Source organism: Pteropus medius, unplaced genomic scaffold, assembly GCF_902729225.1.
Source record: "Pteropus medius unplaced genomic scaffold, Ma_sr-lr_union100, whole genome shotgun sequence".
Classification (NCBI taxonomy): Eukaryota; Metazoa; Chordata; class Mammalia; order Chiroptera; family Pteropodidae; genus Pteropus; species Pteropus medius.
Genome location: NW_024350927.1, coordinates 2456944 through 2473749, shown reverse-complemented (window position 1 = coordinate 2473749; position 16806 = coordinate 2456944). Strand labels below are relative to the sequence as shown.

Here is a 16806-nt window from a genome sequence, read left to right as displayed (position 1 = left end):
TGGAAAGGATCCCTAAGGTGCCTCCTTCCAACTCTGACGCTCTAGAATTCTATGAATAGGAGTAAAGAGAACCGGGACCGGCAATTGCTTCCCCACCCTAGCAACTGTTGCTAGACGAGGGCCACCTCCAGGTTGGACTGGAAACTCCTCCCTGGATCGGGGAGGTCTCTTTGGCATCCCATCATGCATCGCGACTTAGCCTCGCTAGGAGGCACGTTTTGACCTCTTTGGTCACGACCATCCCTTTTAATCCAGCCAAAGTGCGCTCCTCGTTCCTATGGCAACCGTGCCTGGTCCACGCGCAGACGGCGGGTGACAAGGGTCAAAACAGAGTCTAAGACTAGACGCTCTGTACCTGTTCAGTCCGTGCCTGCGATGCGCCGGGCCTTTAAGTATCACGTGACTCCCTTCAGGCTTGTCTCCTCCTCCTTCCCCTCCCCAGGCCCCGGCGAGCGCTAGTGTGGACCGGAGGCTCCCAGCCGGCGGACTAACTGGATCTCGGACGCTGCAGTCATTTAGGCCGGTGCCCTTTCCCGGTAACTCCTTCCCGGCGTGACGCGCGGAGCCGCGGACGCGGCGGGACCGGGCAGGTTCAGGAATCTCCCTTCAGTTCCTCCTTGTTCTCGGTCCCCGCTGGGCCTGGGGAGAACCGGGAGCCCACAGGGCCCGGCCCAGGGCTCTCGAAGGGCAGCAGAGGAGGCGACCGTCTCCTGGAGGGTTGCGACCTCCGGCGGGAGCTCGAGGCGGGGCTCAGGCCACGAGCGTGTCTCTGGGAGCAGCTGCCTGGTTTAGGTGATATTGCCCGAGGGCTGTAGTCTACCTGTTGGGCACGTTGTTTCCTGCCCTGAGGCCGGCACCCTCAAGCTGTCAGCAAAAGAACTTCACAGCCCCCTGCCACTCGGGCCCTCTGACTGGAGGCAACTGACACAGTTGAATCAGGCAGTGATTGCACTGCATGGTAGAAAAAATAATAAGTACCACTTATTGACTCTTGACCCTGTGTTCAGTAAATCCTTTACGTACATTTAAGTCCCATGTTGATCCTTTCAAGATGGTATTATTCACCCCTGTTTTTTAATGAAGTCACTGAGGCTTAACAAGTTTAAGAAACTTGCCCAAGGTCATAAAGTGGTGGAGGATGAATCCCAATCTTAGCCTGATTTCAGAGCCCATGTGCTTAACCAGTAGCTACATCACATTCCCAATTTTTAGCGCGCTGTCGGTGTTTTGTAAGATAGAATAGGTTATAGGTCGCCTTAACAAAGAAAAAACTGATTTGTTTTAGGGTTTTATTCAGCAGTCATGCAATCTTAAACATTGGCCATCAAGCTAGTCAATTTTGTGAGGACTCCCAGGCAGCATCTAGACTTCCACCTGTCGAAACCCACCAATGTTACAGCTTTTGCCCACCCTCTTAAGGTGTCACAATAGACACTTGAACCTTAAAACTGTAGTAATTTATAAGAAGTCAAAGTAAATATGGCCCCTGAAAAAACTTTGATATCACAAAGATCATAATTCTGAAGTGTGTCTGTGCATTACAGCACTGCCTTTTTCATTAACTAGGCAGAATTATTTCTAAAACCCGCAATGAATTCAGTCTCTACACTTACAAAGGTGGAGGTTTAGTATTTGAAGATCATGTCTGGTCTTCAGTCTGTGCCATTAATTCCCCTTCACGTGGAAAACTTAATTTTTTCTCACCACTTTTTCTCAAAATTCACCGAAAAAGTTGAGCATTTCCTGAGGTCTCTGTTTATAATGACCCTATTGCCAATGATCAAATTAAAGAGCAGCTTGTCATTTTTTTTGTTGGAATGGGCATGGTGAGAAATAGAATGGAGGCATATTAAATCATACTCGCTCAGTTTTACAGGAATATCTCACTTTTATATTTGTTCTTATTTAACTCCCAAGAACATCACAACTATCTCATCTGGTAGTTTTGCACATGGTAAATCTTATGATTTTCACGAAATTATGTAGCATATACTCAGCGAAGTATTCTTAAGTCGTATTTTAAGTTTAAATTGTCAGCATAAGTGAAATCGTATAATGGAGATGTCACCTTGATTTTCCTACGTTTTTCCACATTTGCTTATTATTTATCTCATTCATTTTTCAGTCATTTCTAAAGCTTTTCTAATCCAAGGATTCTAGACAGTTGCTATTCTTATTGCTCATCTTTTCATCTATAATAGTTCTTATTTGTGATATAAACAGTAGTGAGATTATTGATTTTTAAAGTATGGTCAAACAGCTTGACACTTTTCCTGCAAAATATCTTTTGTTTTGTTTTTCATCTACATATCTTATACCTTTACCTAAAAAGCAAGACACTCCACGTTTCTACCACTGAAACTGTTGCCTCTTCAATCATTTCAGCTCTGGGAAGGAAGAGAAATGGAAGTGAAAAAGTTGAGCATATCCTGGCAGTTCTTGATAGTTCTGGTTCTGATCCTGCAAATTCTGTCTGCGTTGGATTTTGACCCATACAGAGTCCTAGGGGTCAGCCGAACAGCCAGTCAGGCTGATATTAAAAAGGCTTATAAGAAGCTCGCCCGGGAATGGTAGGTGAAATAAAGAAATAGTTTAATATAAGCTAAGCAGTTTTAGCAGGAAAATGAAGCCTAAATTATGATTAGCTTTTATTTGTCTCTGTTTCTGTGTTCAACAAATATATAATATATATCTGTCTAAAATATTTTACTCGAGAGAACTAATGTTCATGTTATCCTATAATTTTTGGTGATTCAACCCAAATCCCGAGTTACTATGAAACCCCCTTAATTGCCCTAGATGCTGTTAGCATATTTAATGTTAAAGTAAAGAGGGAACTTTAATTTTTAAAATATATATACAACAACATATGTAAGGATGAGCTACCCTTCCCATGATGTTGTTCATAACGTAACTCTTTATGAGTGTCATTGCTAAAGGGAATACTATCCAATTCTGTTTTCTAAATTAAGTTTTAAGCTTTCAAAAAAAGAGCTTTTGCCCTCGATTTAAAAGGAATATTCAAGAATCAGGTATACTACTATTAAAAATTATCTTATAGCAAAATCATAATTTTACCTGCAGATAAATATATGTGCTAGAGAATATACACGTGTTTGTGAATTAGCAGGATAGCAATAAATTTAAAACTTATTTTGAACAGAGATCATTAGTTTCTTCCACTAATGCTATGGACTTGCCAAAGGAATAGAAGTGTTGGATTATGAATCTGGAGAGATGCAGCAGGAGCAGAGGAGGGAAAGGACACAGGTGACTACAAAGCTGGGTGAACCAAGCAGAAGGTTTGGTATGGGAAGCCTTCCCCAAGGTTTTATCACCTACGGCATGCTAGGCTCCAGGTTGCAGTTTTCTATCTCGTTTAAATCTCATTAATCCTCTGTGAGGGAGATGTGTTGCTGCCCCTCTTCTATGAGTGAGGAAGTTATACTTAGAGTTAAGTCTGTGTTACCCCCGGCTTCCATAGTTGGACCTTTGAGGACCAACGGGTAGTTTATTGCTTTTTGTTTGTTGATCACTTACCCATTTGGACAGAAGCAAGAGTGAGTGGGTTAGTGTTTGGGTGGACAGGAAGTTATACAGGAGCAAAATTGCCACATGCAGATGACATTGTAGGCTGTGCATGACTGCCTGACACCCATTATTCTTCAGTGAAAGATGTATCTTAGTTTTAAGCTAGTTGCGATAAAGGTAAAAGATAGTTTTAAAATACAATGTTTTGAGTAGGTAGATATTTTAGACCATATTCATATCATGAGAAAGCCAGAATTGGATACTAAAAACACAAGCTCTAATTATGCATGACCTCTTTCCAGGGGCTCTCTTTACAGCAAAGTTGCTTTCTGCATCATTTCAAACTCTTGCCTCTTTATGTTTAAAGCAAAATTTATAAATCTGCAATGAATTCATAAGGTAGCCACATTCTTTTGTACAGGGTATGGCCTGTGACAGCATTTTAAAAGCAGAAGGAATAGCTTGAGTATGTGGGACCTATTTAAAACACAGCTTTGACTTTACTGTCTTCCAGAGCTGAAAAGGGTGTTATGATATTAATTAAATGAATCATATGCTTCTCTTCCTTAATTAGATTCTCTCCAGGAGTAATTCATCACCATGGAAATATATAGAGTATCATCCAGTGAAAGTCTAAAATTTTACTTTACCTTTGTATTTTCACTGTATTATTATTTTCTGCTTTTAGTTATGGCAGTGTTTTATCACTGAAATAGTTTGTTTCATTTTGTAATGGTTTCATATGCACTGAAAATAGTAGTTTCTCAATTTGACTTTTCAAAATGAGCTATGGCCAGGGAAGTGATTAATTGTTGAATTGGATTTGTAGCCTATCTCTGCTTTTACTTACCACTTAATAATGTTGCTCAGACTTCTGAAGAGCTTTCTCCTTGTTTGGTGAAACCATTTAAAATTCCCTTTTCTCTCAGGAAAACTCTGTTTCTCTCCCAGTAATTAAGCTTTATCATACTTTTCCTTTGTCATCTACATGGGCAGAATAAAGAACTCCCAATCCAAGAAAAAGGCATCGTAAAATTTGATTTGAAGCAAATGAGTATAACATGGTCAGTCGCCTTAACAGCAAATTGATTTGTCTAACACAGTAATTACTTTTTATGTTTATTGTCACTCTTTCTTTGTATTTTTTATTTCTCTTTTAATTACAGTTGACATTCAAACTATATTACTTTTTCTACCTTCCTTTTCATTCCCTTAGAGGTAGCTCGACAGCCAGTAGATACCAAGTACAGAATTTTCTTCACTTTAAAATTTAAAGGATGTGTATTATATTGCAGTTTGTGAAATGTTTCATATACACTGAGAAAATAGCTTTGGACAGTACTTTCCTAGAGCTGAATTTATCCTTTTCTGAATGTTTTCAACTTTGTGGCGTCTCTATGTGATTAGGAAAATATTCCTTATAAGCTGAAACTGTTCCGTGGTTTCCTCCTAATTCTTGGGCCTTGGTTTCCTCTGTGGTAGGATCTGTGGTTTTAACCTAACTGCCTTCACAACTCTCTCTTTGGTTCAGTCCCTTCCTACCCTTCTCCCCCTACAGAGTTCTGTGCGTTAAGTCTTCATTTATGTGATCGCATAATTTTATCTTCTCTGCCTTTAGCCTAAGTTTGAATATTTAAAACACTTTTTTTTTGTCATCCAGAAACATGCTTTGAAACCATCGTTTGTTTCCTTGTCATACTATTTTCATTACACCTAGCCAAGATTCTTTTCCCCACTAATGTTCATAACAAGGATTAAATAGTTAAAGGAGTGATGTCCAAATTCAACAGCCCACCATTCGAAGTTTCTCTCTTTTTCTAGAAATCAGAATATGGGGTATAATTCATTCAGATATGTTTCTGCTAACATAAGGTGGTCAAGTGGTAAATTTTTTTTCTTCCAGCATACTTGGTGCTATTTTTAGTAGTCATTTGCTTCCCAGCGGATTCTCTGTTAAGAACCTTTGCTAGAGGAAATTGACTAGGTGCTAGCAGAAGTGATTACATAATGAATATGCTCTCTAATAGAGTCTCTTACTAAAATGAACATTGAAAAATCTAACACTGATTTAGATCCTAAGGGTTCTAAGGACATAAAACACAGCCCCTACTTTCTAGGACTTTAAAATACCCCAAGCTGAAATTGGTGTAAACTCAGCAAATTACAGAAAAATATATGGCTGCAAAATGGATAATTGCCAACTGTGTATAATAGCAAATATTAGTTCTAATATTAGTTGAAATCACTTTGCTTAAAGTGCATGATTTTGCTCACCTCTTAAAACATGTGGCCTTGAAATCATTATCCATTTATAGGTAAAAGACAATCACAGGTAGAATGGGATAACTGGACTAATAATGAAAATGGACCAAAATGTTCTCATTTGAATCTCAGCAGCAGGATGCTATTTTGAAACGTGGTTGTTACAAAACAAATTCATGTTGCATCTTTAAAGCTATTTCCCAAGTCTACCTGAATTGTCAGAAGAAATACCTTCATTGAAATCGTTGTGACATCAGGCTGAAGTGCTGCCACCTTGGGAAGAGAAGTCGGTTCTCACGGATGAGTGACTTGAGGCTTGCGCCAGTCTTAGCGGTACCTGGGGGCAGCGTAAAGAAAGGCACGCACGTTTCCCACCTTTCCTCAGCGAAAAGCTGCAGTGCTGCCTGCCTCGCGTTGGGCTTTGAAAATGTGCCCAGCTGAAGTGCCTTGGGGAGAAACTGCCTGGTTTTTTCTATGTGTGTCCTAAGTTGTTTATTAGGTAAGAATTTTGCAAACATTGCTTACGTTAGTGGTAATGGTGGAACTGGAGAGTATTGCGCCTTCACCAGGCCGCACGGAATGGAACACCAAGAGTATGGTCGAACCTGCGGGCCTCTCCCAGGCTCTTGCGGGCCGCAGACGTCAGCCGTCGCATCTCCCTGTCGTGGACGGGTTTGGTGATCCCCGCGGTGTCCAGCTCCCGTATGATAGCTTTACGGAGTAGATCAGTGAGGGTGACCTCGAAGAATTTGCACGTGGAATCTTCACCAACCCAGTAAGACTTCAGGACTCAGAGCCCCACAGTGGCGTCCAGCTCGCTCCTTGGCAACAAACTGACTGAAGGCTTCCGACAAACTCCAGCTGGTTGACACCGTGATGGACAGGTTGCCATAGGTCGCACCCTTAGAAACTGAGCATCTGCAGCCCCCACGGCGCACAAGAATCCAGTACATGATACAACCGTGCTTGGCCTTGTAACCCAGCCTGCGCGCTTTATCCGGCCTGGTGGGCAGGGTCCTTGTGGAGTGCAGAGAGCTGGCGGTACTACCAGCAGCACCCCCTGAGGAGAAAGCGCATGACGTCGGACTGCTGCCTCCTCCTCCATAGCTCCTGGATACACTTGTGAGCGCCCGTCGTGGCTTACCTGATGGCTGCCGCCAGACGGAAAAGAGAAACTGCCTATTTTAAAGTTAACATTTATTATAGGCGTGTGAAGCAATTGATTGCTTCTACCATTTATTTTTAAGAAACAGCCCTAATAAAATAGCCTTCCATTTGCCTCTGATGGAGTGAACTGTGTGTACGAGGATGTTAATTGACCATGTGTAAAACATTAAATCCATTCTCACTGCCTGCCCATTTGTGTTTCAGGCATCCTGACAAAAACAGAGATCCTGGAGCAGAAGACAAGTTTATTCAAATTAGCAAGGCTTACGAGGTATTGTATCTGCCTTTGTAATGCATCCATTAGATCTTATAAAATATGCTTTAGGGAATTCGTTTTGTGAAGTCCTCTCAGGACATGTTCCTTGTGCCCTTGACCCAGTTTCTAGTTGATGGTAGACCATATTTGTTCACATTCAGTATTTTGAAGCTAGTTTCTGAACACTTAAGTTCTTGAAAAAAATGGCCTGTGTTAAAGGCTGCGATTGGGATCGTGGAATTACCCTGAATATATGTGTCTGTTGCCTTTTTAGAATCATTATGTGCAGAACTACAAAACAGTTTACCTATATTTATTAAAGTGACAAAAGGTCACAAATACATTTAAAGACAAGATTTTCAACAGCTTTCTACATGTCAGCTTAAGTAGGTTGGCCTAGAAGACTCATAATAAGAATAAGTCCATGGTGTCCCGGTCTGTGTAAGATGATGCTTTTCAACAGACAGTGCTTAGTTCAGGATGACACATCGTCCTAAAACAGAATCAGCTGACACGTAAGACTCTGAACTCAATTCTGTGGTTACTTTTTGGCGTTCTCAGCTTTTCATATTTTGGTTTGAATTTTTCTAACTTAAATGGTATGACCTAGTTGATTTTCTTGTGGTTGAGCCCTGGTGATCAACCTTAAGTTTTACTTGTTTTACTGATGCATTTAATATTACGATAGCAAAAAACTTTAAATCCAATACAGACATATCTAAACGACTAAAGTAATTTGGTCTTGAAATACTTAATGTTTCTATTGAAAGAAGAATTTGCTGGTATGCTGAGTGACTGCATTTAGAATACCTCATTGTGTCCTATCTACATTTATTTTCTTCCTTTGTCTTCCAAGCTACTTACAGGAAAGTCTTTTGTCGTTCTACAAATGCCTTATTTTTTTTCTTTCTTTTTAGATTCTTTCCAATGAAGAAAAGAGATCAAATTATGATCACTATGGAGATGCTGGAGAGAACCAGGGCTACCAGAAGCAGCAGCAACAGCAGCAGCGAGAGTATCGCTTCCGCCATTTCCATGAAAATTTTTATTTTGATGAATCTTTTTTTCACTTCCCTTTTAATTCTGAGCGGCGGGACTCCATTGATGAAAAGTATTTATTGCACTTTTCACATTATGTGAATGAAGTGGTTCCAGATAGCTTCAAGAAACCCTACCTCATTAAGATCACCTCAGACTGGTGCTTTAGCTGTATCCATATCGAGCCTGTTTGGAAAGAAGTAGTTCAAGAACTGGAAGGATTGGGTAAGATGATTTTATTCTTTGGAAGATGTTTATATAGCAGAAGGTAACTTTTAAATCTTGAACTCTGTGGGATATTGGAGAGAAGGAACAGTGCCATTTCTCTTCATAAGTTCATGGTGACTAGTGTTTTCCAAGGACACATTTTCAGAGAGGGGAAATGTATCAGCCACTTTCACTTTGTGTTACTAATTTGAAACTTTATCTAATCTCTTAACATCTAGTGAGGGGCCTAATACATAGGAGAAAGTTAAAAATTATCGGTGAGTCTACAGCCATGCCACTCTGAACAAACTCGATCCCATCTGACCTCGGAAGCTAAGCAGGGTCGGGCCTGGTTAGTACTTGGATGGGAGACCACCTAGGAAGACCAGGTGCTATAGGCGTAAAAAAAAAAAAAATTGTTGATAAACAAAGCAGCCCTCAAGCATCAGTTTTAAGGCTGGTAGGATTTGTAGATTATTCATATGGTATTTGTGATTTCACTGTGTGTTAATTTGCCGGGGCTGCTGTAGGAAAATACACATAGACAACAGAAGTTTAATTTCTCACAGTTATCGAGATTAGAAGTCCAAGACGAAGGGGTCAGCAGGTTAAGTTTCTTCTGAGGGGCCTCCGCCCTTGGCTTGCAGGTGGTCGCCTTCTCCCTGTGTGTTCTCACGGTCGTCTCTCTGTGCGTGCACGTGTCTGCTATCCCACTCTCGTTCTGTGTCCTAAACTCTTCGTATAAGGACACCAATCTTATCAGATCAGGGACAACCCTAAGGACTCTATTTTAACTTAATTACCTCTTTAAAGGCCCTATCCAGTCACATTCTGAAGTATTGGGGGTCAAGGCTTCAACATAGGAATTTGGCAGGGGGACACAATGCAGCCCATAACACTATTATGGTCATGGGCTGCATCCTTGATCACAGATGAGCCGTTCCTTTGTTTGTCGTTGCCACTTAGCACCAGGAAGATTTTAGTGATCCAATTATTTTAATCACTCCTAAAAGTTGGAATTACTGAACTAAGTGTGTACGTGCATGCTCATGTGCGTACGTGTGTTATGGGCATTAGCAGACCTACTTTTGAGTAACTAAAAAGGGACAGACTCAGCTATGGAGGCTGAGGGCCGGGATTTTTCTGGAGAGATCATACCACCGAAAACCATCGACTCATTTATTATAAAACAGAAATTTTCAACCCGTCATTCAGAAGCACTCGGATACTCAGACTTGTTGCCAAAACACTTTCCTGACGTTGCTTAGAGAAGTTCTTAGAAGATGAATCCGTTTGGCACAGTGTCTCACGCGCGGAGCAATGGGCAGGTGCTTGCTGGTGAGTGAGAGGTGGAGGTCAGGCAGAAGCCTGGTGGAGCAACTCGGTCATCACGAGGCGTGACTGCGACTTATGCCATGCTGGGTGGCGTGCTGAAAACTGCTCTGACTTCCCTCCTCTGGGAGCTGACAGTGAGACCCAGTAAGAGAACACGGAGGTGAAACCCGTGCGTAGATTAGGACGGTCGTGCATTTACAGCGGTCAGGTCAGAGCCAGCATATTTTAAACAGGTCCTGCAAACGGACATGCCATGAGGTAGAGAAGCACCGTGGTTACGTTATGACCACGTGCCTTGCAGTCAGATAGACCAGTGTTCAAATCAACTCTGTCATTTATTATCTTTGTGTCCTTGGACAAATTACTTATCAAGTTTCTTCGTCTCTAAAAGGGGTGTAATAGTGTCAGACCAACAGGGTTGTTATGAATACTAAATGAGAAAAATTTTTAAGTGCCTGATATATATATTAAGTATTTAATAAATAGACCTTAGAGATTTTCTGATTAACGGGATTTTCTGGTTTACCAAAGTAAAATTTTTAAAAGCACCTACTCCCTTTAGAAATCTTTCTTAAATGTACTTTCTTCAACTCACTAATAACCAAGCACCAACTTTTAACTGACTTTTAGCTAAGTCTTAAAAGATGATTAGAGGTTGGCTGGGCAGGAAATGGGGGAACAGCATTGCAGGCAGAGAAACAGGGTGTTCTTGGAAGACCAGCAGCGGGGCGTGACGGGTGTAAATGCGAGAGGAAGAAGCAGAGGGCATGCTGGGAGCCAGGCAGTAAGGAGTGTTAAGTTCCAGGCTAAGGAAACTGGGATTTTATTTTATAGTACGTAATAAAAGCCAAGGAAAGTTTTTACATGGAGGAAGAAATTGAAGTGATAATAGAGGCAGTGAGATTACCAGCCCTGGCAAGACAGCAGCTATTGGCCTGAACTAGGGCAGTAGGAATAGAGAGAGGTGGACAAGTTTCTGATATTTCAGGGGTAGGATCATGGAGGTCTGAAGGGATCTGGCTCCTGGAGACCATTTGAATGTGAGAAATGAGGAAAGGGTGGGGTGAAGTCAGGATTGACTGCATTCTGTCTCGAGCTACTGGATGGACAGAGAAAGCAGGGAGTAGTCGAATGTGGGGAGAAGTGGTTTTAAATAATAACTACAGTTTAGACATACTGAATGTGATGACGTGAAGTTAATAATGCAAACGTAATATAATAGCTTATATTTGTTGAGAGTTTACCATATGCTAAGCACTGTTATAAGTTATCAACTCATTAAACAACAACCCTTCGAGGCAGGGGCTATTGTCACCCCTCTTATAAATGCTTAGCTCACTTTTGGTATCTTGTCAAGGCCCCACAGTTGGTGTAGGCAAAGCGGGATTCGAACCCAGGTAGTCTGGCTCTGCAGTCCATACATTGAACACGATGCTGTACTGCCTTTCAGCGTCTTTAAATCTTTGATGATTGAAGGTATTGCCATTCTTTTTGTCTATTATGTAATCTTAATGAATCAGGATTCAAAATGACAAGGATGGAAGAAGCTGGATTTAGATCCGTAGAAGTAATATTGATTAGTGCGTTCCCCTACTCCACCCCCCCTTCCCAATATTACATAGAAGTAATATTGATTACTGTGTTCCCCTACCCCACCCCTTTGGAACATCCAGATTAGTTGAAGATAGTCAGATTCTGCTTGATTACAATTGGGTGACATTGAGATGAGACCATTACGGCCATACCCCATCCAGGTGAGGCAGCCCTACCCTTTAAGACGGATACTGCCAGAAATGTTTCTATTCTGAGTTGACAGAAAGAGCAGACAATGGCAGAGATCAGCTGAGTGGTCTGGTGAAGCTTGGACATTATCACAGAATAACATAAAATGCCTGAAGTGCCATACATGAATGAAGTAGAACAGTTCTACCCAGAAGAGAAATGTTGCTATTTAGGTAGACTCTACAGTCATGCAATGTGGTAATAACTAGTGTGCAGAAAGCATCAACATTTATAGGCAACCATGCTGTGGAGGAGGGCCCAGAAATAGTCAGCACTGCCCCAACCTTGAGGAGCTTACCGTTTAGTTGAAGAGAAAATATGCACCCTGAGAATTCATACCAACCTCACATTTGCAAGTACAGAATAATATAGTAAGCAAAAGATGATAAGGAAATCATTCTGTGTTCTCATCTAAAACTTTTTTCTTGATGAACGTACTATATTAGACACCAACATATATGTTAAAATAATAATAGTTTTATGGAGCATTTCACTTGTTTCGTATTGTGCCAAATGCTGTATATGGATTATCTTTCTCCACAAAGCAACCCAGTAAGAGAGAGACTGTTATTATCCATATTTTACAGATGTGGAAACTGAGGCCCAGGAAGGTTAAGGAACCAGTCGAAGTCCTTCTGTCCATAAGCAGCAGAGTTGGGATATGGACCCAGGAGTCCAACTCCAGGTTCGCTCTGTAGCCACTGTGCCACACTGCTTCAGGCATAAGTAAAACTTGGTCCTTGTGTTCAAGAAACTCAAATAAGAGACACACCTGAATCATCACAGCACACTCAGTGCCCCCTGGGAGGTGCAGGCAGAGGTACCAGGGTGTCAAGGAGGTTGAGTGTCTCGAAATCAAATAACATTTTAGGGAAAACCAATTTAAATGATCACACAGTGATTATTCGCCATGCTTTTTTTATTTTAAAAGAAGTAATAATTCCTCTCTTTCAAGGAATTGCTAAGTATGTAACAATTTCATATTGTCTAGGAAAAGGGTCTACCTAGAAATTGGTTTAAAAAAATCCACTTTAGCTCCTTGTCCTTGATTTTGTTTTATTGCACATTATTTCACATCTTAGCGGTTTGCTCATTAACAGGTTGTATTTAGCCAGATTTGACTGTGCCATGTTCTTCCATTTGGCTCTCTACCATCCCTTAAGGCATATATAAAAATTGAAAGAAAAATAGATGTGTGTATGCTACACAGGGGAAAAAGAATTTCCGTGAAATGTGGGTTACACATTTCAGATTGTATAATGAAAACAAATATAATTTGGCACCTCAAAATAGAGTCATGACACAGATGTTTAGTACTATACAGAAAGACCCTCTTACAACCTCAAAAAGAGGAGAAAATATTGGTACTTTTAATTCCCCTGGATCTGCAAATTAGCCAGAAACTTCGATCCATATAAAAATCAAATAATGTTTCTGAAAGAGATCACATATGCTTTGCCTTTCTTTTAAAGTTGCTATTCCAGTTCGTTCGGATTCCCGGTTATCCTGAATCAAGATAAGAATCCCTGAATAGTTTCACAAGCTGTTCACCCAGCTGAGCTTGCTTTTTGAACCCTGAACAGTAAAGAATTTGAAGGCAGAGGAAGAGACAAATGGACTTGTTGTTCTCTGTGGCTTAGAGACCTGAAGTCACCAACCAGTCATTATGGTCATTTCTTGGTCTGAGTCTTAGAAAAGAATGCCGCCAACTTTTCTTACTCACCCTTCACAGCTTGGATGAGGGGCGCGGAGGGGGTTAGATCTGAACTTTAAAAGAATTGTGAAATTCTTATTATACTCGTAAATATTTTTTCAGCAGGAAAAATACCACCAATTTAAACACCAAATATTATCATTCTTTATTCTATTCTAATCCTTCTGATAGTTAATCTATAGGGGAGAGTAAAATTCCTTCAGAATTGAGAAATGGGATTATAATAGTAATAATTGAAATCCTCTCTAGAAATGATCCAAGAAAATAGTCTTTCTGTATTTGGAAACACATATAATGAAGGTGATGTGTGTAATTTCAAAGACACGAAGGGAAATTTAAGTCAAAGACATGAAACTTAATCACTTGGATTCTGTTTTAACTGGAAAAAAGCTCTATTGATGGTGCATAGGAAAGGTGGGGAAAGGCAACATCGGGGTGGGGGTTCCACGTTGTTTCTCCCACGCTGCACAGGGAAGAGGCAGACTACTGGAGGATAAAATCCCCCTCACGTAAGACAGTCTAGGTCTCAGACTTCAGCATGGTCTGGGTGAAATAATAATAATGATAGTTGTAATTAATTAGGCACCTACCATAGTCCAGGCTCTGGGTTAGGTTCTTTTCTATGTTATGTCATCTAATCCTCAAAACTTATCTGCATTTTACCACTAAAGAAAACTGAGGCTCAGAGAAGTTTAATGACTTGACTAAAGTTACACAGCGAATGGGTAGCAGAGCTGGCTTTGAATCTGGACTTGACTCTGAATACGTTACTTGCTTCACGTATTTATTTAAGAGAAAATTGAGTGCCTCAAGAACTGTTCTAGAGAGTAGGGATACAGCAGTAAACAAAGTAGCCAAAAATCCCTGTACTCATTGAGTTTATCTTCTAGCGAGTGGAAACAAAGTATGCCGCCCATCAAATGGTAGCAGAGCGTGATAGAGCAGGGCGGTCCTGGGGAATGCCAGGGTGCACGGCTGCGGGGTGAGCCCAGGCAGGTGGCCCGCAGGGTGGGACAGTACGCGCAGGGTCACTGGAGGAGAGTAAACAGCAGGCACGGAGATCTCTTCAGTTCTTTGCTTTCCCAAGAATGCCTGCACCCCTTGTCCTGAGTCCAAGCCCACCAGCCAGCCACCTTTCTGATGACTAAATCCAGTACCTATGTCTTCAGAAATCCGGCAGAGGGCACCCTGAATGACGCAGTTACTAGAAAGGCATACTCCACGAGATCAGATGATAAATTGGCATCTGGTCTATGTGCCAGTCCCTGGTAGTGTCCTTTAGGGTGAATTGGCCTCTAGGGAATCGATCACTGCAATGTTCAGAGGTCACGGAGAGGGGAGGACCCAGGTTTCGCACTCAAATGGGCCTGGGTTCACATCTTGGTTCCACGACCCAAAAACTGATGCCAGCTAAGTTTTCCTCAGCCTCTCTAAGGTCTAGTTTGCCGATCTGTGAAGACAACAGGTGTTTGTGAGTATGAAAAGTGATAATGCCCGTGAAGCTCTGGGCGTACTCCCTGACTTACCAAGGGCTCAGGACATGCTGATGCCACCCCAGGGCCTTTGCTGTGTGGCCACTTGACCTCCTTTCGTGATGTCTCTTCTGTCTTTATGTAAAACCAGATCTCATTGTACACGCCTGCCGTCCTCTGGTTCTTTCTTCTGTTCACATAATCCTTACATGCACTTCCGTTATCGACGCTGTTCCATTTTATTGTTAATGCCTCATAGTGATAGAGTAGTATACCAGACTTGGCTCTAGAACATCCAGTTTAGGTCTTGTTCTAGAATTTTTGCAGCTCACAAACTGGGATAAATCACTTCATCTCCCTGAATTTCTTTATCTATAAAATGAGGGGAGTGGACTATGTGACATGTAAGGTCCTCCCTTTCCTGCCCTTGAGAAACTCCAGGGGTCACAGTCAGGGAGCCTGCAGATAGATTTGTTTAGTCTACCTGACAATTTTAAAGTTTTAAGTTTGTGATCCCTGCTATTTATTCAGCAATTCCATTTTTGGAATTTAATTAGGAAAGAATCACACAATGTACAAAGATGCCCATCATAATATTCTCTACAATAGTGAAAGACAGAAGTGTGCAAAAAGAAAGAATTGCTTAAACAGATTGATGGCCCGGTTTCACTGAGCTCCGGCCACAGGCCAAGCTCTGTTCTGGTGCTTGGGATGCATCATGGACTGTACAGGGATCCCTGCCTTGCATGCAGTCCAGCAGGGAAGGCACAGTAAAGAACCAGCAGAAAAAGGAAAGCTCGTGATGTCTTAGAAGACCGTTAAGTGCTGTGGAATAGGGAAGGTGAGCAGGTTGAGGGGGATCCTGTGAGGAGTAGAGTTTAAAGTACGGTAGTGGGGTGCCCTCCTTGAGAAGGACGTGTGGGTGGTGAGGGTGCCGGCTCTGCAGATGTCAGGGAGACACACACTCCAAGCAGGAGGAACAGCCAGAACCAAGGCCCTGAGGCAGAAATATACCAGTGTGTTTAGAAAAGAACAAGGATGCTGGGGCTGGAGCCAGGTGAGCGTGAGGAGTAGAAGAGGAGGGAGGTCAGTGGGGGACCAGGGACCTTTGCGAAGATGGCGGCTTTTATTCTGAGTGAAGCGGGGAGTCTGCAGGGTTTGGGCAGAGGAGTGACGTGATCTCTGCCTGTGTTACAGAAGGAGCAGTCTGGCTGCTGTGTTGAGAATAGACTGAGGAAACAAGAGAGTAACCATTTGGGAGGTACCGCAGCAACCCAGGGAAGAGCGATGGTGATGACGCAGAGAGGGGTGTGTGACGGAAGTGGGGAAAAGTCAGAAGCCTGGCATAGTGAAGACAGAACTCACAGAACTTGCTGCCAGGTTGAATGTGGGTATGAGAGACAAGAGAAGTTGAAGACGACTCAGGATTTTCGGCTTGAGGAGGCTGTCATCAGTGAAATGGTGAAGGCCTGGGTAGAACAGGTTTGAGGGAGATCAGGAGTTCGATTGGGAAATGTTAGAAGTCTGTTAGATGCGCAAGAGAAAATGTTTGTTTACCAACTGTTAATATTTAAGGTGTCTCCAGCATTTAGCAGAGTAACGGGTCCTCCAGGGACTTTGGTTGAGTGGAAGAACAGGAAGTTATTCAGGTATTAAGTGAAATAGTATCAGATGCTCCCATTTTATTTTGCACGTGTGTATACAGACAGACATGTACTTGTGTAAGAAAAGGTACAGACAGATATAAAAATATCAACAGGACTTAGATGAGATGAGGCTTTTGAGTGATTTTAACTTAATTTTTCTCCTTTTGAGAATCTGTATTTTCTGTTTCTATAAAATAATTTCTATAGAAGGGAGACATGCTCTGGAGAGTAAGAAACTATGACCTCCATCAACATATCATGGTTTTTCCCACCATTACTGAGTGGTTGGATCCAGGGGTTGTTGACAGTTTCTTTCTTTATGGCTGGGAACACTATGAATAGATTGTTCTTTTGTCTTTTGAAGTGTTTCCTAACGATCTGCTCCCAAACTGAGAA

At 41.8% G+C, this 16806-nt stretch overlaps 1 protein-coding gene, 1 non-coding gene and 1 pseudogene across 4 annotated transcripts in view; 2 read left to right on the top strand and 1 right to left on the bottom strand.

Moving 5' to 3' along the window:
• Nucleotides 1-221: 221 nt before the first annotated feature.
• The window catches only part of DNAJC16 (DnaJ heat shock protein family (Hsp40) member C16), a 32840-nt gene continuing 16255 nt past the window's right edge, over nt 222-16806 (top strand). Inside the window, exons 1-4 of one of the 3 annotated variants that reach the window (XM_039842137.1) lie at nt 222-536; nt 2386-2570; nt 7165-7231; nt 8134-8479. In XM_039842137.1, coding sequence (XP_039698071.1) covers nt 2404-2570; nt 7165-7231; nt 8134-8479 — 580 coding nt within the window. In that variant the 5' untranslated portion in view covers nt 222-536; nt 2386-2403. The other 2 variants (XM_039842138.1, XM_039842139.1) reach the window with 2 other exon arrangements.
• LOC120585900 (60S ribosomal protein L15-like) lies at nt 6320-7153 on the bottom strand (annotated as a pseudogene).
• LOC120585964 (5S ribosomal RNA) lies at nt 8744-8862 on the top strand. Its single transcript, XR_005648581.1, has one exon. It is a non-coding gene; the product is annotated as a 5S ribosomal RNA (ribosomal RNA).